Source organism: Neomonachus schauinslandi, chromosome 9 (genome assembly GCF_002201575.2).
Source record: "Neomonachus schauinslandi chromosome 9, ASM220157v2, whole genome shotgun sequence".
In the NCBI taxonomy this organism is placed as follows: Eukaryota; Metazoa; Chordata; class Mammalia; order Carnivora; family Phocidae; genus Neomonachus; species Neomonachus schauinslandi.
The window spans coordinates 2,422,058-2,447,661 of NC_058411.1; the positions used below are offsets into that span (position 1 = coordinate 2,422,058).

The 25,604-nt window shown below is 52.8% G+C and overlaps 1 protein-coding gene across 5 annotated transcripts in view; it reads left to right on the forward strand.

Moving 5' to 3' along the window:
• CDC42BPB (CDC42 binding protein kinase beta) overlaps nucleotides 1-25,604 on the forward strand; it is a 98,616-nt gene that overhangs the window by 61,992 nt on the left and 11,020 nt on the right. For 3 of the 5 annotated variants that reach the window (XM_021679858.1, XM_044918120.1, XM_044918123.1), the window contains exons 10-30: nucleotides 367-533; nucleotides 618-737; nucleotides 1,536-1,669; nucleotides 3,117-3,359; nucleotides 4,987-5,097; nucleotides 6,613-6,857; nucleotides 6,968-7,073; nucleotides 7,512-7,636; nucleotides 8,058-8,163; nucleotides 10,097-10,245; nucleotides 11,640-11,734; nucleotides 13,206-13,285; nucleotides 16,710-16,799; nucleotides 17,144-17,221; nucleotides 18,735-18,840; nucleotides 19,833-19,969; nucleotides 20,581-20,720; nucleotides 21,908-21,989; nucleotides 23,098-23,314; nucleotides 23,530-23,592; nucleotides 24,740-25,336. In XM_021679858.1, coding sequence (XP_021535533.1) covers nucleotides 367-533; nucleotides 618-737; nucleotides 1,536-1,669; nucleotides 3,117-3,359; nucleotides 4,987-5,097; nucleotides 6,613-6,857; nucleotides 6,968-7,073; nucleotides 7,512-7,636; nucleotides 8,058-8,163; nucleotides 10,097-10,245; nucleotides 11,640-11,734; nucleotides 13,206-13,285; nucleotides 16,710-16,799; nucleotides 17,144-17,221; nucleotides 18,735-18,840; nucleotides 19,833-19,969; nucleotides 20,581-20,720; nucleotides 21,908-21,989; nucleotides 23,098-23,314; nucleotides 23,530-23,592; nucleotides 24,740-25,336 — 3,191 coding nt within the window. The remainder of the gene's footprint in view (nucleotides 1-366; nucleotides 534-617; nucleotides 738-1,535; nucleotides 1,670-3,116; nucleotides 3,360-4,986; nucleotides 5,098-6,612; nucleotides 6,858-6,967; nucleotides 7,074-7,511; nucleotides 7,637-8,057; nucleotides 8,164-10,096; nucleotides 10,246-11,639; nucleotides 11,735-13,205; nucleotides 13,286-16,709; nucleotides 16,800-17,143; nucleotides 17,222-18,734; nucleotides 18,841-19,832; nucleotides 19,970-20,580; nucleotides 20,721-21,907; nucleotides 21,990-23,097; nucleotides 23,315-23,529; nucleotides 23,593-24,739; nucleotides 25,337-25,604) is intronic. The other 2 variants (XM_044918121.1, XM_044918122.1) reach the window with 2 other exon arrangements.

Sequence of the window (25,604 nt, forward strand, 5' to 3'; positions counted from 1 at the left end):
CCTCGATGGCCTAGGCATCCAGGGCCGTCCCCTGTGGCCTCTGCCAGGCCCCCACGCCCAGATGCCCACAGGATACCGTCTCCTCTTGCATTTCTGGTTGAGTGTAAGTGGTGCCGTAGGGATTCCATTCCCTCCTTCACAGAGGCATTTTCTTTGACCACCTCGGAGGGCACATCCTTGTCTGTCACCCCCCGTCATCTGACCATTAGCCATAAGGAAGACTCTTCTAAATTCTGACTCTATAGTCTTTTCACAGACAGTGTTGTTGGCCTGTTTGAAAGACGTGTGTTTTGCCCCAGAAGTTCTAAAATGCTGATGAGCTATGAATTCTCAGTAGATGAGAAAACCCTGTTGCTTCACTTACAGCTGTTTTTCCGACCGAGGCTCTCTGAAGAGCATAATGCAGTCCAGCACCTTGACCAAAGACGAGGGTGTGCAGCGGGACCTGGAGAACAGCCTGCAGGTAGAAGCCTACGAGCGGCGGATCCGGAGGCTGGAGCAGGAGAAGCTGGAGCTGAGCAGGAAGCTGCAAGGTGAGGGCAGAGCCCAGCCTCCCGCAGCCTCGGATGCCCGCCCTCAGCACCGGCCTGCCCTCACGCCCTGTCTCCCTCCCCTAGAGTCCACCCAGACCGTGCAGTCCCTGCATGGCTCCACCCGGGCCCTGGGCAGCTTGGCCCGGGATAAGGAAATCAAAAAGCTAAATGAAGAGATCGAGCGTCTGAAGAATAAAATAGCAGGTAGGTGGTCTGTATTCTTGGGCATTCATCCCTTCAGAGAAAATTTTCAGTCCTTTTCGTAAGGTGGAAAAGGAGAAAAAAAGCTTTGGCTTCACTGAACCTGTTTGAAGGTCTCTTTTGTCTGTTCACTTGAGATGATTTCTCCACCTTGGCTTAGCTCAAATTACAGATTTTATAGTTGTAGCTAGTTTGTGTCTTCTAGTACTTCATCCACAAACTCTCAGAACATTTTACATTTCTCTGTCTTAATTCCCCTCTTTGTATCCCTGAGACAGAATTGCTTATTTCTTCCTGAGGCTTTCCTCAGTGACCTTCTTTCCTCGGTAGTTTAGATGCTGGATCTGTCCTCCCCCCTCCATCTTACGTGGTTCCTAGATTATCAAAGCTTCCTAAAGACTCAAGTCACTTTTGAGTCTTAACCCTCAACTGACACGGGGGTTAGCCCGGCAGTTGGCTCTCGTCTCCAAACCTGTTCTTTCTCTCTGTTTCCTTCCTAGAACCCCCCCACCCCCGTTGACGCTGAAAAGGGCCTGAGTCAGTTACAGAGGCTGCCCTGTGCTTGCTCAGGGTTAGCAGTCCCTGAGACGGGTGGCTCAGTGCCACGCCAGGGCTCACAGCCCCCGGGGCAGAGCCATTACCCAGACGGGCAGCTCACGTGGGTGGCTAAGCAAGTGGCACTTGACACAGCAGCTCACGTGTGTGAGAAAGTCAGAAAGCTTCTAAATGATGAAGAGCGTGAGGAATTACCAAATAATTCACTCTCAGGAAGTCAGATGGTCTGTTTTCTCTTTCGCTCAGATTCAAATAGGCTCGAGCGGCAGCTGGAGGACACGGCGACCCTTCGCCAAGAGCATGAGGACTCCACACATCGGCTGAAAGGCCTGGAAAAGCAGTACCGTGTGGTGCGGCAGGAGAAGGAGGATTTTCACAAGGTAATCCAGGGTGTGATTTGCCATGAGAGGGGTGTGAATGGTTTCTTAAGTGGTGAGGTTGAAGTCGTGCAGGGGTCCGTGGACCTCTTCTAGGACCCTCGTGTGTGTCCTGGCCTGTACTGCCCGCAGCCCCAGAGGGGCACAAGTGCCCAAGGGTCCCGCCGGGCCACTGGGCACTCAGCCTCCAGGGTGGCTGGCCATGACTTCGTGGGCCTCCTCCTGGATGCTGACCACAAGCCTGCCCTGTGGGCCATACCCCCCAGTGAAAGTAAGGACATGGCGGTGCAGAGGGTCCCCATGTCCCAGCGTCCACAGGAACCGACCCAGCTGGGTTCATACGCTTGTGTCTGGTGCCAGTCCTTCCCCCCCTCCCCGCCCCTGCTCCATCTGGCCCCCTGCAGCGGCCTCTCCCCACCCCCCCTTCTTTCAGAAGTGAGCTCTTCCTTACAACAGGGCGCTACAAGAGAGACCATTTGTTAAAGTTTGGGTAATTCCCCCCAAAAGGCTTTTATAAATTTGATTTTCAGTGAAATATATCAAACTCCATGCTCATACAGTACGTTCATACCACAGGATCGTGTTTTCTGAAATACATTCATTTACACACTTAAGTTGTTAAACGCACGGTTTGTGATCGTTCTCTAAAATGTGCAGGATTTCAAACCCAGATTGTCCAGTTCCCCACGGCATCCTACCACAGCGCTCCTGTCTCAGCGCGCGACAGGAGACCCCGCCTCACTCCAGCTACAGTAACACCCAGAGCCTGGTCCTGGGGGCCTGGTGGAGGCATTCCCCCCCATGGGGGGAGCCTCCTCCCCAACCTGTTCACATCCCCGCCTCCCAGTCAGACAGGTGCCGCGGTGACTTTGCCACCGGTGGTTAAGGGATTGGCTGCAGGGGGGAGGCTGCCGGGTGGCCGGTGGTGAGGCCATGTTGCCCGCGCAGCCAGAGGGACAACCACCCCCATCACTCTCTCTAGTGAGGGTTAGCAATCCTGTCATCTTTTTTCTATGATTCTTTACTTTGGTGGAAATCTTAGGCTTTTTCTTCTGTAACACGTTCTTTCCTGAGTCTGCTGTTTGGTGACGTTCATGCTCCATCCACCTGTGTGATTGTGTGGACGGCGCCGGGGAGAGGTTGACACCGGTGAGCCGGACTTGCCGCTGCGAGCGGGGCCTCAGGCTGGCTGGGGGAGCTTGGGCTTCTGGTCGCCGTGTCACTGGGGGTCTTTCCTGGAGTGAAGGTGACGCTCAGCACCTCAGCTCAGGTGGGCTTCTTCCAGGCACCTCATAGCGTGCTGGGGCCGAGCCAAGGGCTTTTTTCAAGAAGGTGAGCTCTTGGGTCTTGGCCATGGTCTGTAGCCAGCATTTGCAGGGGAAGACTGAGCTTCCAGGCTTCCACATCTTTGTCAAGCAAATGTCAAATAGCTCTCATTCTTTCTGTTCAGCAATTGGTCGAAGCTTCAGAGCGATTGAAATCCCAGGCCAGAGAACTCAAAGATGCCCACCAGCAGCGAAAGCTGGCCTTGCAGGAGTTCTCGGAGCTCAACGAGCGCATGGCAGAGCTCCGCTCCCAGAAGCAGAAGGTGTCCCGGCAGCTCCGCGACAAAGAGGAGGAGGTGGAGGTGGCCATGCAGAAGATCGACTCCATGCGGCAGGAAATGCGCAAATCTGAGAAGTTCAGGAAAGAGGTAGCTTTTTAGTTATTTCAGGGATTGTACTGTTTGGACCTTTGTATGATCTTAATAAAACATCTTGAGAACTCGGGCTGAATTATATAAATTACTTTAAAATAAGCCTTAAATTTTATGAGAAACCAAGTAAGTTGGCTTGTCAAGTTTTTTTGTATTTCTCAGCCCTCAGTATCTATTAGTGAAATTATTAAGAGATGTCTTAGGATGCTGATTGTTAAAAATTCCCTTTTAAAGCAAATAGAGAGGGTATTCATACCTCACAAATATAACACAAATGTGTCATGATTGATCCAGCACCGCGTAAGTGTGCATGAGCCGCATGTCCCTGGTGGGTGCAGAGGGAGGGTAGGAAGAGCAGCCTCAGCCAGGCGCACCTCACGTCAGCCCAGGGGCTCTGAGACTTTGCTTTCAGGACGGCTTTTTGCTCTTAAAGATTGTTGAGACCTCCCAAAGAGCTTCTGTTTGTGTTGGTTACAGCCCTTCGTATTTACCATGTTAGAAATGAAGACACTTCTTTCAGTTTAACAATAAACCCATCACACGTTGACATAAGTAACTTTTTTTTTTTTTTTTAAAGATTTTATTTATTTATTCATGAGAGACAGAGAGAGAGAGGCAGAGGGAGAAGCAGGCTCCCAAGGAGCAGGGAGCCCGATGCGGGACTTGATCCCAGGACCCTGGGATCACGACCTGAGCGGAAGGCAGACGCTTAACCGTCTGAGCCACCCAGGCGCCCATAAGTAACTTTTTTTATGAAAAGTAACTACCTTCCCCTGTGTAGTGAAAAGAGTGGCATTTTTCCATTTTTGTGCTTTTCTTTAGTAACTGCCTTAATAATAACACGTAGGTTGTCATACCTATTTCTGCATTCAGTCCGTCGTGTTACACTGTTTTGGTTCAAGTATTTGAAGAAAACCCAGGTAATTAGAAAAAGAAGGGCCTTTTATTCCCCCAGGGCCTCAAGACCCGACTTTGAGAACTGGCTGCCTGAGATGCCCCAGATGCCCTTCCACTAACAAGTGACATACTTTAAGCAGCCCTTAGTATTGAATTCTGTTAAAATTTGCTTAGTAAACTGAATCGGAAGGCCTAGCAGTATGTGATCTTTGTCACTTGGTCTCAACATGCTTGTTTGTTTTCTTCTGCACTTATTTTACTACCAGACACCTTTGTAGTTGTAGCTGGCCGTGGCTCCAGTCCGTGGAACCCCTGACCAGCGTTAGCGGTCACGCTGCAGAGGAGTCACTGTGGGGGACAAGGCAGGCCGCCGAGGCCCACACAGCCAGGGCTGCCGTCCTTCTGCTGCCCCCCACTCCCACACACGCATGACGATTGTCGTTTAATAGATGAGTTCGTGTTCTCCAGACACCCGAAGTACTTGCTTCACCATTCTGCATCCTTTCTTGAAATTTAATGCCAAATTATTGATTTAAATTAGAATTTGAACTTGTTTTATTGCTAAGCAGCCATTCCGGTTAAGTCTTGAAGTGTGTTTTTCAGCCTTTAACTGGGTCTGAAATCTGATGAGGAGGGAAGGAGTCAGAGCTGTAGGACTGCGCTGGCCGAGGGCCCCTGTCCGGAGGGCCGGCTTCGTGCCAGTAAGCAGCGGGCCTTCCTCTTGCAGCTGGAAGCTCGGCTGGAGGACGCCGTTGCCGAGGCCTCCAGGGAGCGCAAGCTTCGTGAGCACAGCGAGAACTTCTCCAAGCAAGTGGAAAGTGAGCTTGAGGCCCTCAAGGTAGCGCCTTCCGGAGGCCAGACCGTCTCCCTGACTGTCGTGGTGGGCCTGTCGGGGGAGGGTGGCTGCAGAGAGACGCCGGGCCTGGAGAACACGGCTTTATGGCAGCTTTTCCCTTTGAAAAGTCCAGTTCCTTCATGTTTTCCCTTCTGTAAAAAGTCTCAGGCAGTTTATAGGAAACTCTGGTAAACTAACACCTGATACCTACCGTTTATTGAGTTTCTTTTTGTTATTTAAGATTTTATTTATTTGAGAGAAAGAGAGAGAGAGAATGAGGTGGGCACGAGCAGGGAGGAGGAGGGAGAAGCAGACTCCCCGCCGAGCAGGGAGCCCGACGCGGGGCTCAGTCCCAGGACCCTGGGATCATGACCTGAGCTGAAGGCAGACGCTTAACTGACTGAGCCACCCAGGCCTCCCTGTCTCAAGTTTCTAAATTCAGTGGAGTCCATTTCTGGAAATGTTCCTTGAAGCCCACATCCTGCCACTGAAGTTGAAGAGATAGGCTGGTGGCCCGGGCGGGGCAGCCAGGCACCTTGGGAGGGAGCGGAGCGAGGGAGGGAGCGAGCAAGCGAGCAGAGAGAGCTAGTGGTAGAACAGAGGTGAGGAGGTGGTAGGTCTCCTTGTTAGCCTAGTGTGATCTCAGGTGCGCGAGTTGCCGTTCTGAGCCTTGGTTTCCTTGTCTGCGAAGTGGGGACAGTGGGCCTCCCCCTCCCCCAGCACATATGTCAGAGCTGCCTGTTTCTCTCCATCATCTTGCTGCCGTCTGGTCTGGCCGGCGGCAGCCCCGTGGACCTAGACTTCTGCCCCCTTATGCCCGAGTGCTTGTCGCCGTCCAGAGTGACAGTCCGCGCTCCACGTGGCAGCCGGAGTGCGTCCTGTCCTGTGCCCACTGGCGGCTTCCCGTGGCTCCGGGGTGACTTGACCCTAACGGCGCCCCTCCGGGCACTTCCCCTTCCCGCTCACCCCAGCCACCCCGACACCCTCCTGTTGTGCACGCAGCTCGCTCCCAGCTCAGCGCCTTTGCCTTGCCGCTCGTCGCCTGACACGGCGCTTCCTGTGTCACCACCTCAGCGCCGCCGTCTCTAACTGTGTGCTTCGTGCCACCCCCCGTTCTTGGTCGCGCTGCCTTGTGTTAGCGTCTTGTTGCTTAGTCCCTGGCTTGTCGTCGGTCTCTCCCCCCTGCCCCGCGAGAGCAGAGAGCGCGGTGTAACCCTGTTACTACAGAGGCGCCTGACACATAGTCAGCCCTCAAAGCAATATTTGCATGATGAACCAACAGTGGGAGGAGGCTTTGAAGACCCTTCGTGTCAGGGCATAGAGACAGAGCTTCTGGAGTCCCGGGCAGATTGGGGCACGTCCCTTCAGCAGGGCAGATACTGTCAGTCCCTGGCATCCGCCGCTGGGGCCAGATGTGTCAGGTGCAGCGCCTGTCGCTGGGGGGGGCGGTGACAGGCCACGTGGCCCTCAGGAGGACCCAGAGCTCTGTAATTAACTTAATCTAACCTTTATCTTCAGATGAAGCAAGGAGGCCGGGGACCAGGTGCCACCTTAGAACATCAGCAGGAGATTTCCAAAATCAAATCCGAGCTTGAGAAGAAAGTCCTGTTTTACGAAGAGGAGTTGGTCAGGCGTGAGGCCTCCCATGTGCTGGAAGTCAAAAACGTGAAGAAGGAGGTGCACGATTCGGAGAGCCACCAGCTGGCCCTGCAGAAGGAAGTTCTCATGTTAAAAGACAAATTGGAGAAGTCAAAGCGAGAGCGGTATGTGTCCGTGCGCTCCTCAGTGTCGCGGGTGCTGGCTTGTGCCCCTGCCCCCCCCTGGGGGGCTGGCTCACTGGCTTCTGACTCCCTTCTCTCTCACACCTTCCCAGGCACACGGAAATGGAGGAGGCGGTAGGCACAGTAAGAGATAAGTACGAGCGCGAGAGAGCCTTGCTTCTGGAGGAGAACAAGAAGCTCACGGCTGAGAGCGAGAGGGTAATCTGCGCCCCCGCTCGCGGCCGCAATGTCCTCGGTCATGCGTCCTGGGAGCTTAATGCTTATGGGAAGTCATAGGTTTGATCTTCAGAATGGGGTGTTTCACTGGGTTAAAAGCTGCTAATTACCCCAAACCACCAGCTCTTATCTCTTAGTGTGTTCAGATTTGTATTGAGATGTGACGGAAGTTAGATACACTCGAAAAATCTACATTGAAAACTAAGTTTGGGATAATATCTCGTAACGAGGAAAGCTTTCAGACTCTTGAGAAGAACTTGGGCTGTAACAATGCTGACGTCCTATTTGAAGAGCACCCTTTTAGCTCTTAGCTTCCCACAGAGATCCCCAGAACATACAAAAGGTTAAAATCTTAAAAAAAAAAAAAAAGTTTAAAAGGCACCAAATAACAAGTCATGTGGTACAATTGTTTAATTTCAGCTTTGTTCCTTTGTGGACAAACTCACAGCTCAAAATAGACAACTGGAGGATGAGCTGCAGGACCTGGCAGCCAAGAGGGAGTCGGTTGCCCACTGGGAAGCTCAGATTGCAGAGATCATTCAGTGGTATGTGCGTGCCCGGCCGCGGTTGTCCCCAGCCCTGCCTGAGCCCGTCGGGCTCTCCTCACCGACGCGGTTTCTCTGAGGCCTCAGCACAGACCTCTCTGCTCTTTCCCCAAATCACTAAAGTCGAGGGGCAGCAGCTCTCTCCAGTGCTCATCACATTGGACTAAAGGTGGAGAAACCGCACCGAGTCACTGATGGTGTGGGTCAGGCTTGCACGCCCCCTGTGTTCTGGTGAGCGGGAGGCCAGGCCTCCGCACAACTCAGCAGAAGGGACTTGGGGCTGCCCTTGCTGGCAGAGGCATTCGATGGTCGTGGGCGACTGTTCTGGCTGATAGGACACGGCGTCACTCTGTCCCGTGGGAGGCAGGAACCTGTTCTCATTTTCGGCTCCTCTGGCTCACGGGGTATGGTCCTTCTCTAGGGTCAGCGACGAGAAAGATGCCCGAGGTTATCTTCAGGCTCTTGCTTCTAAGATGACCGAAGAGCTCGAGACTCTGAGGAGCTCCAGTCTGGGGTCCAGAGCACTGGTAGGCTTTGTTCTGAACTCTGCATTTTGATGGCGATGGAATTCATTAATGGCTTTCTGTTGAGCACGAGTGCAGCTCAGTGCCAGGCGGGTCTCACTGATGAGGCGGGACTTCCGTGTGGCCAGAGCTGCCCAGTCTGAGGAGCTCAGGGTCTGCGTGTTGCCAGGAGATCACAGCCTCTTCTGATAGCGCATGCTCCCACAGCACGTGATCACTGCGTGCTGGGCTCTGTGGAGGGATCCTCCCCAGGACGGGCGGCTGCCCTCACGGACACTCGTCCTGTTCATTCTGTCATCCGCCTGGGCAGTGGTCCGTGTGTTTTGAGTGCCGGGAGCATGGCGAGCTCTGGGCTGAACGCAGCACCGTCTGCGCCCAGGCTCACTTCTGGGCACAGCCACACGCAGCCCTCCTGCTCCCGTTTGCCGTTTGTACGACACCTGTGTACGTGTGTAAGTTTCTGTGTGGATAACGTATGCAAGTAACGAGAACAATAGAGTGGAACAACTCTATTAAAACTTTATCCAGAACTTAATAAACCCAAATTTTCATCCCCGCGTTGTACTGATTTGAAGGTATATTTACCCGAAGGGGGCAGCACCTTTCAATGTCATTAACCACTCATCCCATCACCCAAGCACCCGGCACATTTCATACTGTCTTGTCAGAATACAGCCATGTTCTTTGCTCTTTAATTGGAAAACATGGTTATTTTTAGATTTTAGATTTATGAAAACCAATTCAAATGATCAGATATTTTTTGTTTCTACATTTTCTTTTTTCTTCCAGTCATGTTTACATGTATACTCGCACTTACGAACTGCACTGAATAAACTTAGTGCAGAAGCCTTATAAAAGATGAAAGAGGGGCGCCGGGTGGCTCAGTCAGTTAGGCGTCTGCATTCTGCTCAGGGGTCCTGGGATCGAGCACTGCATCGGGCTCCCTGCTCGGCGGGAAGCCTGCTTCTCCCTCTCCCACTCCCCCTGCTTGTGTTCCTGCTCTCACTGTGTCTCTCTGTCAAATAAATACATACAATCTTAAAAAAAAAAGAAAAGATGAAAGAATACAGTCGTAGTCCTTTTAGCAAAATGGATTGCTTGAGATTCTTGTCACAGGATATTCCTGTTGGAGGGCTGGATGAAAGTATATTTCCTTTCTGTCCTGAGAAGTGTATTGTTCACCTGTTAAATCCGTGTACGACGCAGTCATCTGAAGACTCGCTGAGTTTTCTCTCACTTGCTGGATTTCAGTACAGTCGTTAGTGTCTAGATGAAGCGCCACTCTCTCTATCCCTACGCACCTGCACTGGGTTATCTTTCTTCTCTTTACTGTGTGGACGGAAAATGAAAAATCCTGTGTTAAAACTTTAAAAAGGCCTATCAAAGTGGTATCCCCAGACTTCTGTCCCTCTTGAAAGCGGATGGACTACATCGGGCTCAGCAGGAATAGGACACTGTCATCAGGCTGGCTTCATTAAGTTACCCCATCCCTCCCCCTCCCCTTCGTTACTGTAGTCTTTCATCCTCGGTAGGAATGACCGGTGAGTACTGACGTAATCTCTAAGAGTGAAATGGCAGAATGTCTCCAGATAAAGGAAAAGTAAGACAGCTGAGACCTCACGATATATCTTAGGTTTGTAAGAGAGTCTAGTGGGCTCAAACAGAAATTACACTTGAGTTTCAGTTTTATTCTTTTAAAAAATAAGAAAAGGTACATCTCATTCTTTACAAGATATCTAAGAATAAAAGTCACAAAATGCCCAAACTAAAACTGGGTCTGATGGACTTTGATAATATCTAACAGTATCAAATTAATATGTAAATTAATTAATATTTAAATGATAATGAAAGTTTTAGAAAAAAGATGAAGTACCTGCCAGCATTTTGTCTAACAAATAAATAGCTTAACAGCGTATCTGCAATATTTCATCTGTAGGATCCCCTTTGGAAGGTTCGCCGGAGTCAGAAGCTGGACATGTCTGCGCGGCTAGAATTGCAGTCCGCTCTTGAGGCAGAGATCCGGGCCAAACAGCTTGTTCAGGAGGAGCTGAGGAAAGTCAAAGACACGAATCTCTCCTTTGAAAGGTACCTGGCGCTGTGGTCCGACCGTGCGGGGGGCTGTGTGACCTTGGGCACGCCCCTGTCCTGTGACATAGTTGACTGAAGGAGCTTTGAGCAGTGGGACTTTCTGGGCACCTAGTAGGTGCTCAGTAAGAATCGATTGGACGAATGTGCAAATGCCCTTCACCTACTGGAGGGTTATGTTAGTGTTTCCAAGGAATAACGAGAGTGGTATGAGTCCACAGTTCTGAAGGGTCAGTGTCTGTGTGTGTAGAGGGTGATGCTTGTCTTCCCCGTGCTGGGTGACAGGACGTGGCCACACGTCTGGTGGGTACCTCTCTGGGCTTCTTTTTCACCTTAGTGCTATTCAGTTCATCAGCTTCGAATTTTTCCTTTTAACCTGAAACTTACTTTAAAATATAGGTGGAAGGTGGTATGCCTATTTGAAAGCTCTTTTCCAACCTCATACAGTCGTAAGAACACCATTTACACACAAGAGTAAAGTCAGCCAGTGTGTGATGAGGGGCCGCCACCAGCAGATGCTGCCTGACGTGCCCAGGACACAGTAGTGACCCGCTCGCAGCTTCGTAAAAACCAGGCCTCCCGACTTGTAGTAGTGGCAGTTGATGTGGAAGGTGGGGCAGGCTCCTCCCTGGAGGGGGTGGGCACCTGGGTGTCACTAAGGATGTCACTGACAGGATTACCGAGTCACACGTTCCGTTGGTTTGGAGCTAGAAGAGTAGTAACAGCTACCATTTAAATAATGCTCCCTGTAAGCAATGCTGTTAACGATGTGACCCTTCCAGTGTTCCCGGGAGGCCGGCAGTCTTGCAACCCCATTTTACAGATGATGAGACAGAGGTGCGGTGGGCCAGCCAGCGCTCCCCGCTAGTTCAGTGCAGACCCCCGCTCCGCTGCTGGACCGTACCGGGCGCCTCCTGGCCAGACATTAACCACTGCAGTCTGACTGCTGTGTCGCCCCGTGACCACGGGGGAGCCCCAAGACCCCCAGTGCTTGGGCAGCGGTCATGGTCTCAGGTACAGCCCGCCATCTTGCCAGCTATGAGAAAGACGTTTAGAGGTCGTGTGTCCTCGGAGGACAAAGGACTGCTCTGGAAAGAAACTAGGAGTGTCAGAAACTCCATGACGGCCTCAAGAGATACACCTGCATTAACCATGATTTTTAAAATCCGTGTCTGTTTATAATTGGGAAATATCCATGCTTCCCATAACATACTCAGTAGGCACACCCAGGCCAAGAGGGGATCTGTGTTTCTGTTCAGCGGAGAGCCTGCCGTGTTCCAGCACTTTCCTAGGCACTGGAGACGAGCCCCTGCCCTCACATTCTGACACTTGCTAAGTGAACATGTGGATGATCTATTCTCAGTGTGCTTAAAGCCATTTGTTTTTTATTTTAGTAAACTAAAGGATTCCGAAGCCAAAAATAGAGAATTATTAGAAGAAATGGAAATTTTGAAGAAAAAGATGGAAGAAAAATTTAGAGCAGATACTGGTAAATTAAAATTACAAGCTTCTGAATTATTTAAATATAAACTTCTTTTAAGGATATGGTTTTGTTTTAGATTTAATTTTTTTTAGTTTCGTAAAGAAAGCACTTAACACAATCTCAAAGCCCAAATTCTGAAATAGGGCACATTCAAAGATACCTTCCCCAAAGGTAAGCACGGGCTTTGGTTTATCCTTGCCATCAGATCTTGGAATACACAGCGAATACATGCGTGTAAAGGCATGCATCCGTATCCTCCTGGTTATGCAAGGCAGCCTGCTTGGGGCTCCATTCTGCGTGTGGGTAGGGCCACGGCATGCGAGGTGGTCCCAGGTCCTGGTCCCTTCATGGCCATGCTGCACCGCACTCTGCTGGGGGCTGTGGACGGTGCTGGGCTGCACAGAAAAACCATGTGTATATAACAGTTCTTATTTCTGTGGGGGTATTTTTGGAAGCAGGGTTGCCGGTTAGAGAGTAAGCATGCATCCACTCGTGCTATCCGTTGCCAGACTCCGCCCCAGAGGCTCGCCTGCAGAGTGGGTCTGCATGCCGAATAGGCGAGAAGTAGCATCAAAATAGAGCGTTCACTCACGCTTCTCTTATCATGAGCAAAATGGAGCTCCTTTTTGTATGTTTAAGAGCTATTCGCATTTCTTATTCTGTAATTTTTATGTATTTGTATCTTTTGCCCATTTTTTAAAATTCAGGTTAAGTTTCTTCTAGAAGCTTTTTGTATGTCAGGTTTTTTCTTCTAGAAGCTTTTTGTATATCGAGGATAAGAGTCTTTTGTTTGTGATAGAAGTTACAGATTTTTTTCCCAGTTTGTCTTTTGTCTTTTTTACTTTGCTTATGTTTGTTTTTTACCAAGCATATGTTTTTTTGGTGCTTTTTTGTTTTTAATTTTTGTACAATAAATTTATCAGTCTTCTCTTTTCTCGAGTCATAGGGAGATATTCTCAAATCCCCAGGTACTCCAAGTAATTCACTCATATTTTCTAATACTGGTATGGTTTCATTTGTTAAATTTGGATTACTGATTCAGTTGGAATTGACTCTGATGTACATTTTGAGGAATGGATCTAGTTTTATCTTTTTCCTGTGCTAGTTAGTAGTCTGATAACAGTTATTGAAAAGTTCCTCTCTGTACTGATTTCACATGTGACCCTTCCCACATGAGACTCCCCTGAGCACCGGAGTCTGTTTCTGGATTTTCCTCCTCGTTCATTGTTGGCTTGATTGTGATTAAAAAGGTTTTGGGGAGCCTGTTTTAATATCTGTTAGATCTCCTCTTTCAACCCCCTTTTATAGGGATTTCTGAGACCATCTTCCTTGGTGACTCTCCCAAACAAACGTGACTAGAATTGCATCAGATTTATCAGCTTGTGGAGGATTGACATCATGATGACATTGTGTCTTCTCATCTAAGCACAAAAGACCATCTTTTAAACCTGCCTTGTCTGGTCTTTCTTTTTTACAGGCCTTAAACTTCCGGATTTTCAGGATTCTATTTTTGAGTATTTCAACACTGCCCCTCTTGCACACGATCTGACGTTCAGAGTAAGTGGTTATTTTTAAAAGTGACAAATGAATTGATGGTAAGTTAGAGTTAGTATGACATGCTCTGATCCCATGTGGGGCCACCCACAACATCTAACAGCATTTTCCTCATGCGGACCCGTCACGTGGTGGTCAGTGTATGAGGTTAGACACATTTAAGGTATTTAAAAATGATCCCAGAGAAGCATCCTCAGACTAAGTGGAAGTTGATTAAGAAAGTGCTCAGCATCTTCGGGGGAGAAATCTACGCTGGCCTCTGGCTGTGTGCTGAGTATTTCAGGCAGTTTTTGTTTTTAATTTATTTATTTGTCAGAGAGCGCACACGAGCAGGGGGAGGGGCAGGCAGAGGCAGAGGGAGAAGCAGACTCCCCGCCGAGCAGATGCGGGGCTCGATCCCAGGACTCTGAGATCATGACCCAAGCCGAAGGCAGACACTTAACCGACTGAGCCACCCAGGCGCCCCGTGGCAGTTTTGAAAATACAAATTCTCATACCGCAGCAAATGAATAAGCCTCATTAACCTTTCAGCGAGTCCTGTATGGCTGTACAGTTTGGTCTTAAGGACAGGTGGAGGAAAGTGGTTTATGAGAGCAGTCCAGCCCCAGGTACCCTGTCGCCAGCCTGGTGTTGGCGCTCAGTGTGACGAGCCTCCGCTCCGGGAGTAGGTCGGAGCCGCGTGAGGAAATGGCTTTGGTGCTGCGTGAGCCCCGCTTCGTCCGTGCGTGCGCTGCAGGTGTACCCAGGACAGCCTTTCCCTCTTTTTCCAAAATGCTAGGGGTGGACCCTTACTAGCAAACCCTGAAACGAGCCAGAAAGTAAAAATAATGAAAGCAGATCTCATTAATGGGATTTCTGATAAAGCGTCATTGTTTTTGTTGATCTCCAACTTTTTATTTAGAAAATTATAAACCTGCAGGAAACTTGAAGGAAAGTACAGTAAGCATACAGCTATCTCACCGGTATGCACAGACACGTCCCCTAACACTCCAGGGTCTGTTTCCCGAGACGAGGGTGTTCTCGCAGGACTGCAGTGCGGAGGACGCTTCCCGCTGAAGCCCAAGCAGAGCACACGTTTACGTTTCCCTTGTTGCCCAGCAAATCCTTTACTGCTGGCTGGCCTCCCCGGTCAGGATCCAGCCAGAGCCCATAGGTCGCATCCGTCTTGGATCTGGAACAGCACCTCCACTCCTCCCCCACCCCCAGCTTTTATAGCATTTGTATTTCTCTAGTGGCCGTCCCAGCCGTCTTACAGAATGTCCTGTGTTCTGGATTTGTCTGATAGTTCCTCGCGATTAGAAGCGGGTTAAACATTTTGGCATGGATTCTGCGCAGGAGATGTTGGGTATTTCCCATGTGTGTAGGGTTGGGGATGCCAGGCTTCATCATTAGAGTGAGGTGGTGTCCGCCAGACCCCGCCCCACCCCTTCATAAGCATTGGGACTTTGGGATGGCTGCGGGCTGGTGTCCGGCAGCAGTCCTTGCCTAGGATCAGTTATTACCAAATCAAGCAGGTTTGTATTGCTCCTACCACTCTCCCATACCTGCTTCTATTCACCTGTCAAAATGGTTTCTTACCAAATTAGTGATGCTTGTCTTTTCCCTAAAGTCCTCAGTTTTTCTTAAGAAGCAGATAGCTTTACCCGGTCCTCACAAGCTGGTTCCTTCAGAAACCTGCTGCCTCGTAAGGCCCATGTGTCTCCCACTGCGGGAGCACCAGGCACGTCCTGGTGGACCAGGGGCGGCTGTCCTTACCGGGTGGAGGTGGCCCGGAGAGCCAAGGCATTTCCACAGGATTAGTCCAAGAGGAGCGGTCCTTGGGGAGGTGGTCTCATCTTGCACCTGGACAGAGGCCGCCGTATCCGGCAGCCAGCGCTCCTGCAGTCTCCGTGTTTGGTCTTTGTCCCTCCTTCCCTCTGTGGTTTGAGGAGGAAGGACATTCACTGATGGAAAGAAAAAATCCTTGGTCAGAGTCTAGGTTTGTCAGGAGGTGTTTCCAGACCTGAGGATCATCTTTTAGAAGCTTCTACCCTGCTTTCTCTGTACAAACACATTAAATACTACAGTGTTGGCCATGGTGATGGAATCAGTGTATTTTTGTGCAAGGGTTCATTGGGCGGGAAGTGATGCTTCCCATCTGTCGCAATCAAGGACTGTGCCTCGTCCCCACATCTTCTGCCAGCCTCTCAGGAAGAAGTAAGTCACTGCCCATGCTGGCCCCCCGCCACTCTCCCTGTGTCCCTAACAGCCCTCAGATGGGGACAGCTCCTCATCCTAATTCCCATCCTTGGCCTCCCCAACCAAGGGAGACTAGCCAGGCTGTTCCATGGCTGAAATTCAGTTACCTGATATTCTTTTACTTCTCATTTATCTAGAGATGGAACTCTAATGCATGTAATACACCTTATTTATGGGAGAAATTTGCTTAGTTTGTACTTTGATGATTAGCTAATTGATGTAGCGTTTCCCTGGTGAATTTGTTAACAGATTCAAATATACCGCAGTACACAGTTGTACGTGTTCATATGCACACACCACCATCCCATCTGAATTCGGCTCCTTATATAGGAACCTCATTAATTACAACTTTTAAAGTGTTTCTCTGGTTTGCTTCCTTGGGGTTTCAATGTGGAACATAAGATAAAGCTGTCAGCTTCTCCCGTAGGAACCTTCCAGCTACCTCTGCGTCTCGGTGCTAACACTTACTGAGCATAAGTACGTAGTTTATGTACGTCTGTGCAAATACCACAACCTTTTGTGAGGAAATAACTTCAGGAACACTCAAAATGAGGTCCTTTTCAAGTGGTTTTAAAATGAGCTTCAAAGCATTAGCTTCAGTTTCAAATAGTGAAATTAATTTGGGAATCTTGAGTTCTTAGAACAAAACATTGCCTCCCTGTGTTGTAGAACTTTCAGGGAAATTCTTACTTCTGGGTCATAGGCCCCAGACCCCTGTTGATGTCCAAATTTCTTCCTGGCCCCTGAAATGAGGTTAAAAAGTATTGGACTCCTTTATCTTAACGATACCAGATATAGATAAAGTCACTTCTGAACGAGACCAGTGGGTCAGCGGTTTTCGGTTCCTGCCCCTTAAATGGGGGACGGCGGGGAGAACAGGTGGTCAGGGCTGCGGGTGGAGGGTGAGGCAGGTGGCCTCTGGCCTTTGGCTTGTGAGACCATGTGGCTTGTGAGACCACGCGGCTTGTGGCTTGTGAGACCACGCGGTCACCACTCTGGTCTTAGAATGCCAAGGGCAGTGGCCCTGGGGGAAGGCAGCACAGCTGTGAGTGAAGTGGATTCTGGGACGTGATGGGAGTACGGGCCTGGGTGGGACCCGGGGTCCCTAGTGGGACAGACCGTGCAATCAGAGTCTGACTTCTGTGGAAGTTCTCTCCTTCCCACTGTGTCTCCGCCTTTGTTTTCACAGAGCAGCTCAGCTGGGGAGCAAGAGACCCAGGCTCCGAAGCCAGAGGTGTCCCCATCGGTTTCTGTGGCCGCAAGCACAGAACAGCAGGAAGTAAGCAGTGTTGCCCTGTTGCTCCCCTGTGAGCCCTTGGGTCCCCTCCCCGCCCATGCCCTTGATGAGCAGAGGGTGCGCTCATGCCAGGGTGGCCCCCGGTCCTACCTCGCACCCTGTAGCAGGACCCTCTGCCAGCCGCCGAGCCCAACTTGTGTCTCAGTTGTTATTGTCATGTATCAGCTGGGCGAGGGCTGCTCTCACCGATGTCTCAACAATGTAGGAAATTAAAAATGCCGTTCATTATTAATCAGTTCTAGAGAGAAACGAATCCCAAGCAGGGTGTGATATGTAAGAGCAGTATCAAGCTCAGAGGATGCTCACCTGTCCCTGCTTGTCCCCAGGACATGGCTCGGGCCACGCAGAGGCCACCCACTGTGCCACTGCCCACCACGCAGCCCCTCGCTCTGGCCGGACCAAAGGTAGGGGCCTGGCTTTGCACCCATGCTGCCTTCTCAGTTTTAGGAGGGAACTTTGAATAATAAGACTTACTATTTTTGTATGCACAGCGAGACCCTGCTTCCTAGTAATGGTTTGCCGTGAGCAGTGTGTGGTCCATGAAGTGTCGGGACCCTGTCTCTCTCTCTGTCTTTCTTTTTTTTTTTTAAGAATTCATTTGAGAGAGCATGCGAGAGAGCACAAGCAGGAGGAGGGACAGAGGGAGAAGCAGGCCCCAGCTGAGCAGGGAGCCCGAGGCGGGGCTCAACCCCAGGACCCTGGGACCCCAGGACCATGACCTGAGCTGAAGGCAGACGCTTAACGACTGAGCCACCCAGGTGCCCCTGACCCTGTGTCTCCTTAATTCAACCAGTGAATGACACATGGTCACATGTTAATTGGAAATTTCGGAATTCGGTCTCTCCTGCATCTCCCAGATCGTACTCCCTTCTCCAGCAGTGACCACTCTGGTCATGTGTCCACACCGCGCTGCTTGCGGCTGACTTCCATCTGACCGTCTGCACTTGGAGCGGTGGAGAGCCCTGGGGTCCGTGGAAGGGTGTTTCCCCCAGAGTAAGCGGAGCAGCCCCCAGCGTGCACTTCTGTACCTCGTCCTCCCCAGAAGTGTATGTGGGGGCCTCGCGCCAGCTCCCAGGGCTCTCGTGAGGAGGCCCGAAGTTTCCGGCTTAGCAAGCATTTGGCTTGATGCACTTAGATGCTTCGTTCTCCTTTAACGAGGCATGGCCCCAACCATAGACAGCGGGCCAACTTAGACACTTGATTTTGTTAGGCTTTGGGCTTCGATGCCCCTAGAGTCAGGGGTCAGGGGGGCTGCCCTCTGGATTTTGTGTTGCCCACTCCCTTGCTTCTTATACATGGTCCCGTAGTATTTGTGTCCCTGAATAATGAGCCTTTCTTTTGCTATGTCGGAGCTTTACACACTGGCCGTGCTGCATGTCTCCAGCTTGCTCCTCTGTTCAGCCTCACCCTTCATTCCACTGCGGATCGTATCGTGATGCGCCCGCCCTCCCAACAAGGGGCGGCAGGTCCGTCCAGGCCCTTGCTCTTAGAAACAGGGCTGCTCTTCGTTTCTTGCGTGGCTCTGGGTCTCACATGCAAGCGCAGCCCTGGGTGGCAGCCCCCGCCAAAACGTGGCCCCAGCCAGCCCCCAAGAGCCCCAGGAGGCGAGGCGCCAGCCCCAGAGCGCGTGTGGGCTGTGCTGGCATGGCGTCCCTGCCCGGCCCCCCTTGCTCTTCCCGCGAGCAAGACCGCTCGCCAGAGGAGGCATGTGCTGACTTCTTTTCTGACTCAAGTTTGGTCGGTGGGTGGTAAGCACTACTCCTTGGTTAATACCGGTAAGGAGCACATAGACCTCAGAGTGAAGGTGCGCATTCTCGGCTTCTCGGGGTCATGCCCGAGTCTCTCGGTTTGATCACAAGCAGACTGATGGTCCCTCCTCAGAGCCTGGGTCTCACCTTCTCGATGTTCTTCCTCCAGCCAAAAGCTCACCAGTTCAGCATCAAGTCCTTCTCCAGCCCCACACAGTGCAGCCACTGCACGTCCCTGATGGTGGGGCTGATCCGGCAGGGCTACGCCTGTGAGGGTGAGTGGCGGCCGCGAGCCGCGGGGGGCCAGTGTGTGTGACTGGGGTGCACCCGGGCAGGAGGGGCAGTTACTCTAAAGTCAGATGAGGCTGGAATACAGAGCCCCTGGTGAGCTAGCCGAGGGCAGATTGTCTCCCTCTTTAGGTTTATAAACACTCAGTCGAGCTTTGGGAGACACAGTCCCAAATCCTTGCGGCCGCGGGAGAGCACAGGGCCCCGGGGTGGCCCAGGTTATCCGTGGGCTCTTGTTTACTATGAAATGAAATGTCCACGGTCCTTCTGGAAAATCAGGAAGAGCAGAGGGTAAACAGAACCTTACACTCTTCCCCGTCACGTCATCTGAGGGTAAGCGCGGTGTTTGGTCTCTCCTGGTGTCATTGCTGGCCTTGTAATCTCTGGGCACATCACTGCCCTGTGCCGCACTCCCATCCGGCAACACGACGGTGCGGTGCTATCGCCCGTCTCACAGACGGGCCCCCAGCTGGCGCCACACGCGATGACAAGTGACAGCAGCTGGGCACGGGGACTTGCTCTGCAAAAGCAGCTTTGTGTGCATCTACCTGGCAGCAGAAGCCTTTTCCTTGTTCCCTGGCAGGCCTTCTGCTCGGCTGCCAGGAGCCCCGTCTCTCCCTGAAGCCACTGCCTGGTCACACGCCTGCAGCTGGTTTCCTCCACAGGCGAGGCGGGGACGGAGCTATGGGGCGTGAGGCCCGGCTTCCTGGGGGAGCAGCACGCACGGCCCTGCGGCCACGCTGCCATGCTAGCCCTCACGCCCATGTCAGGGCCCCCACGAGCATGCTCGAGGGCCACTCGGTGCCAGAGTCCCTGGGCTTTGTGGGGACTGTTCCAGAAACCATTCGCTCCACTGGGTGTCGGGGCTGTTCCTGTGATGTGGGGATTACTGCGTGGCCGCATCTGTGGCGTACGCTCTCCCGTGGCTTCTGCTCTGGAAGCAGCAGGTTCTGATGGCGGTGCTCCTTCCCTTTTCCAGTGTGCTCGTTTGCTTGCCACGTGTCCTGCAAAGAGAGTGCTCCGCAGGTGTGCCCCATCCCCCCCGAGCAGTCCAAGCGGCCTCTGGGCGTGGACGTGCAGAGAGGCATAGGAACGGCCTACAAGGGCTACGTCAAGGTAGGAGCGTGAAGGCCCGGGTGGGGGAGGGCACTTTGCATCAGCTCCGCTCTCCCTGTCTCCGTCGTGATGACCCACAGTCACACCGCACTGCTCCTGACAGCCGACCTGGGTTGCTTTGTGAAGTGACCTTTGTGCTGGTCCTGGGATTCCTTCCCTCTTGGGCAGTGAGGCATTCAGGCCCCCCGGGCTCCGAGGAGCCCAGAAACATGCTCAGTCCTCCAGAGCCCCTCATCCCCACCTTTCGGTCACTTAGAGATGGTTCCAGAGCCGAGTGCTGTCTTAAAACCGCTGCGTCCGGACAGCCTCAGAGCTATGGCATTCCAGGATGCTGTGTGTGTGGTGTGAACACACCTGTTCGCTGAGTTGCCCATTTTGTCCCCTGCATCACCTTTTATCCTGTGTGGACCCCTCCCCAGTCATGCCCTGAGTCTTCCTGGGCCCAGACCGGCTCTGGCCGCCAGCCCGGGAGGGTCATGGGGGGGGGGCGCTGTCCCTGGAGAAGCAGGCTAGCCACGCAGCAGCTGGACGGAAGCCCTTGGCAAGGAGGCTCCTGGGGCTCGGGGCCTGGCCTTTCTGGCCCAGTGGAACGTGCTCACTGTTATCTGTAGGTCCCGAAGCCCACTGGGGTGAAGAAAGGATGGCAGCGGGCTTATGCAGTGGTCTGTGACTGCAAGCTCTTTCTCTATGACCTGCCTGAAGGAAAGTCCACCCAGCCTGGTGTTGTCGCCAGCCAGGTCCTGGACCTCAGGTCTGTTCTGTGTGTTCCGTCCTATTCTGTGAGTTCTGACTGACTTCTCTTTAGCTCAAAATGGGAGTTTGTTGCTGGGTAATCTTTAACCTCATTTATACCTTCACATCCTCGGTCATCACGCAGCTCTAAAAACAGGTGCTTGACGTGCGTGCTAGAAATCTCCCTGTGGGTATTTTTGCACCCAACAATTTGGCACATAGGTATTTAACTTAAGGAGACTACCCCAAGAACAGGTAGGAGGTTTCCCAGAAACACACTGCCCAGCCCAAGGTGTTGGCACCTGCACATCCTGTCTGTGACAGAAACCTAGAGCCCAGGGTTCTGCCGCATGACACCCTCCGTTACCACAGATCTCTCATCACCTGCCTTCCTAGCATCCGACCGACAGAGACGGCATAGCACGCTCCCTCCCTCCTGGCTTCTCTTAGAGAAGCCAGCTCTGTGTTTCCCCATTTGTAAAATGGGCATGATTACATCATTAGGTCGGAGGTTGTTTGTGAAGATCAAAGCAGTTCCTAGAAGGCGCACGCTCAGCACAGGGCCTGGTGTCCCGTCTGCCCCTGACCTGGGCGAGGGCCTGGCACCTCAATCTCCGCACTGGTGCTTGGGGGGCCACGGGCTGTGGTGCCCCCGATGACAGCTCCAGGGACAGATGTGTAGCTGAGTCACCTCCACAGCGGCTCCCACTTCCACATCCCCAGGCGATCCTGCTCATCCGTCACTGGGCGCAGGTGCGCCCTGGCCTGGTGGCCAAGAGCCCACAGGCAGGTGGAGCCCAGGATTCAGAGTGTTGGACGTGGGGCTTGCACGGCTGTTTCCGCAGATTGCGTCCTGTTCTTTAGAAGCCGTCACCAGGCGGCCACTTGACTGTAGCCAAGTATGGGCCAAATCAGCGATGTGTATGTGGCTGGAAGCATCTGGCACAGACTAGAACCATGTGGCTCAGGGAAAGGGCTTTTATTCTCACACGTCCCTCATCACTGAAACACCTGCAGGGTTCTCGAGTCTGGGCTTTGTCAGCATAAGCACTTTCTTACACAGCTGGAGGCAAGGGGCCAACCGTATGTTCTAGAAAGTAGAGCCGTGGAAGTATCCTTTCTCAGGAGATTTGTAGCACTGGGGGGCGGGGGACAGGCCCATGTGCACATTCTTTCTGATGTTCCAAGTGTTCTGTTTCTTACCAGAGATGAGGAGTTCTCGGTGAGCTCAGTCCTGGCCTCAGACGTCATACATGCTTCCCGCCGAGATATTCCGTGTATATTCAGGGTATGCTTTTCTCTGTTCCTTGGAGGTGTTTTGTTAATCCTAAAAAGGAAAGCTCGTGGTTAAAATGGAACAATTCTTTGGAGCATTTCACTGTGCCATAGTAAGGGGCCAGCAGACCCAGAACTCCTGTTCCTCCACCTCCTGTCTTGCTCCAGATGCCGTCCCTCATGTTGGGGTCCCTCCTCCCCAGGGCCCCGCCTTCCCCACGTCACCAGTACTGCCTTCTGTCCTGCACCCCACCTGGTCTGTATGTGCAGTCACAGAGTGCCTGATGCTGGGAGCCGCCCCGTGGTCCTTTATGGATGGGATGTGCCCCCGCAGTTCCCTCCCCGGGACTTACTCGTCCTCAACTGGAGCAAAACAGAAGGAATCAGTAGACGTTTCCCAGCAGCATTTTTGTTGGCCGAGATGGAGGGTCCCCCCACTGGGTTCATGTTAGATGGTGTGGCATTAGGAAGCCTCTGAGCGATTGTGGATTAGGGAAAGAATCACCCCCAACCCCTCCACTGGGAATTTTTATAAACACAGTAGGATTTTCACTGACCACAAAATGAAGTCCAAGAATCCTCTTTCCTGAACTTACCTATCTGTTCAGAGGCTGCCTCACACGTATGATACAGAAAATTGCCATCCTTGGGTGCTTAAAAGCCAACCATTCTGTACCAGCCAACGCCATCCAGGCTCCTGCTGCAGGCTCAGGGGACGCTCACAGGGAAGCACGTGTGGGCAGAGTGTTTGTGTGGGAGATTCTGTTTTTCCTGTTCTGTTGTTAATTATAGTGAGGTCATTCAAGAAGTAGTTTTAAAATGGGGTAACTCCATCACAGTGTTGGCAAGAGCAAAATCTGACAAGGAAGGGATGCAGGGCCCTTTATATATAACAGTTTATAACAGTGCCCGCCCGTTTATAACAGTGCCCCCGTCCGTTTACAGCAGCAGAGCCCCTCACAGCGTCTGTGGGCACCCCAGAATCGGGACTCAGCAGTCGCCCTGAGCCAGAGTGCTGGGCAGCACGCCCTCCAGCGCGAGGTGGCGTCCAGGCCAGGCTGTGGGCGTCTGTGTGCTGTGCTTTGGTTGTCTTATGGCTCTTTTCTTTGTCTGTCACGAAGGTGACAGCCTCTCTCTTAGGGACACCTTCTAAGACCAGCTCACTGCTCATTCTGACAGAAAATGAGAACGAAAAGAGGAAGTGGGTTGGGATTCTAGAAGGACTGCAGTCGATCCTCCACAAGAACCGCTTGAGGAACCAGGTGGTGCATGTCCCGCAGGAGGCCTACGATAGCACGCTGCCTCTCATCAAGGCCGTCCTGAGTGCCGCCGTCGTGGGTGCGTGCCAGGTGCTGCGTGGGGCCGCGCTCTTGAGACACAGGGAGCAGCAGAGCGTGTCAGCGGGTGCGGTGCCCAATCCGCCCTCCAGCGGGCGGCGGCCACAGCCGTGTTGTCCGTTGGAGCGGAGTTCCTGCGTCTGCTTCGAGAGGCGAATGGTGTGCGTCACTAGCACTGACGTTCGTGTGTTGTTCTTACCCCTCCCGCCTTGACAGATGGGGACAGGATCGTGGTCGGCCTAGAAGAAGGGCTCTACGTCATAGAGGTGACCCGCGACGGTGAGTGCACAGGGGCTGCCGCCCGTCCTCCCGGGCTCGCACAGCCGGGTGCGGAGGCAGTGGCAGGAACCCTCGCGAGCTGAGAGGCGTTCAGGGATGTGTGAATTACGGAAACACAGGGAAAGGCAAACAGCTGAGAAACGTCGTTTGCAACAGACGGACAGATGTTCGGCAGATGCGGGCGGAGTGCCCACTGGTGCCTCAGCGGTGGGCAGGGCCTACCCCGGGCGCAGCAGGGCACCCAGACCAACCAGCAGCCCCTGGCGGGGGCGGGTGAGCAGCTTACTGTGCTCACTGGGCTCGTCAAGGAGAGGATTGGGGAGGGAGTGGGGGCAAGAAGGAGGATCGTTCACTGAATTCCTGCACGTGCTGAGGCCTTCCTGAAACTTCCTTTCTCCGCTTCAAAGTTTGACATTTCCTTCTTCCCGGCAAGGAAATGCAAAGTAGCCCATGTCTCCCCTCTTCACCACCCTGTGTCTCAGGAGAGAATTCCAAGGAGACTAGAGCTGGCCTGGGCCCTCGGCCAGGGTCTGGCCACGTCCCCCAGAAATAAGGAGCTGCTCCATGGTGGGCAGCGTTCCCTTCCTGCCGAGCCCGGTGTGAACGCATATCACCAGGGGTGACCACTGCTGGCCCACACCCAGGGCTCTTGGTCCCTCAGGTTCCAGACCAAGGGCTCTGCTCAGAGAGCCCTTAGTGCAGATCCTAACCAATTAGGGTATTGGGGAGATTGGGTTAATTTGGGAGTGGGTGCTTTCAGAGAGTTGATCTGAGGGTCCAGTGAGGTTGGAGATGGGCCTTTGTTCCCCACATGCAACCCGAGGGTTCTCGTCTTCAGGGATGAACTGGAAGGAGGTCCAGATCCACCCCCCGAGGCCACAGCGCGCTCAGCATCTCCCAGCCTGGTGGGGGGTGGCTAGTGCCATGGAGGCAGAGGGAGGAGTGTGAGAATGCCGGCCCCTGGGGGCTTCTGAAGGAGGGCGCTGCCCTGGCATCTGCAGGACAGTGACGTTGGCAGGGGTGGAGGCACATTCTAGAGCGTGTTCTAGAGCTGGCTGGCAGGGAAGGGGGCCGATGGGGAGGTTCCTGGCGCCCTTGGGCAGGTGCCCGGGAGCCACCGTGAGACACCGCACTTCTGTTCCCGCAGTGATCGTCCGAGTTGCTGACTACAAGAAGGTCTACCAGATCGAGCTTGCTCCCAAAGACAAAGTGGCCGTCCTCCTCTGCGGCCGGAACCACCATGTCCATCTCTGTCCGTGGTCTGCCTTCGATGGGGCAGAAAGCAACGTCGACATCAAGCTTCCAGAAACAAAAGGCTGCCAGCTCATAGCGACCGCAACACTGAACAAGAGCTCCTCCACCTTCCTGTTCGCAGCTGTGAAACGGCTGGTCCTTTGCTATGAGGTCCAGAGAACTAGGCCTTTCCACAGGAAGGTCAATGAAATTGTGGCCCCCGGCACTGTGCAGTGGATGGCCGCGCTCAAGGACAAGCTCTGTGTTGGCTACCCTTCGGGGTTCTCTCTGCTGAGCCCCCAGGGGGACGGGCAGGCTCTAACCCTGGTAAATCCCAATGACCCCTCGCTTACGTTCCTCTCACAGCAGTCTTTTGATGCCCTTTGTGCTGTGGAGCTCAAAAGCGAGGAGTACCTGCTTTGCTTCAGCCACATGGGACTGTACGTGGACCCACAAGGTCGGAGGTCACGCATGCAGGAGCTCATGTGGCCTGCGGCGCCTGTTGCCTGTAGTATGTATATGTTTTTCTGTTGCCATATCCCTGTTGCTGCTCTTCACCTCGACAGTCAGCATGCGTTCTAGTTTGCTTTGGTTTGTCTCTCAGTTCCCTTAGCCGAGCAGTTAGGCACCAGAGAAGCGGGCCCCGTGCAGTTCTTCAAGAGAAGGTGCAGTCCTGACAGCGCATCTCGGACCAGTGGGGGGGGGGGGGGGGGGGGGGGGGGGGGGCCCCCCCCCCGCCCCCCGCCCCCCCCCCCGGCGCCTTCTCCCCCTGGGGCCCC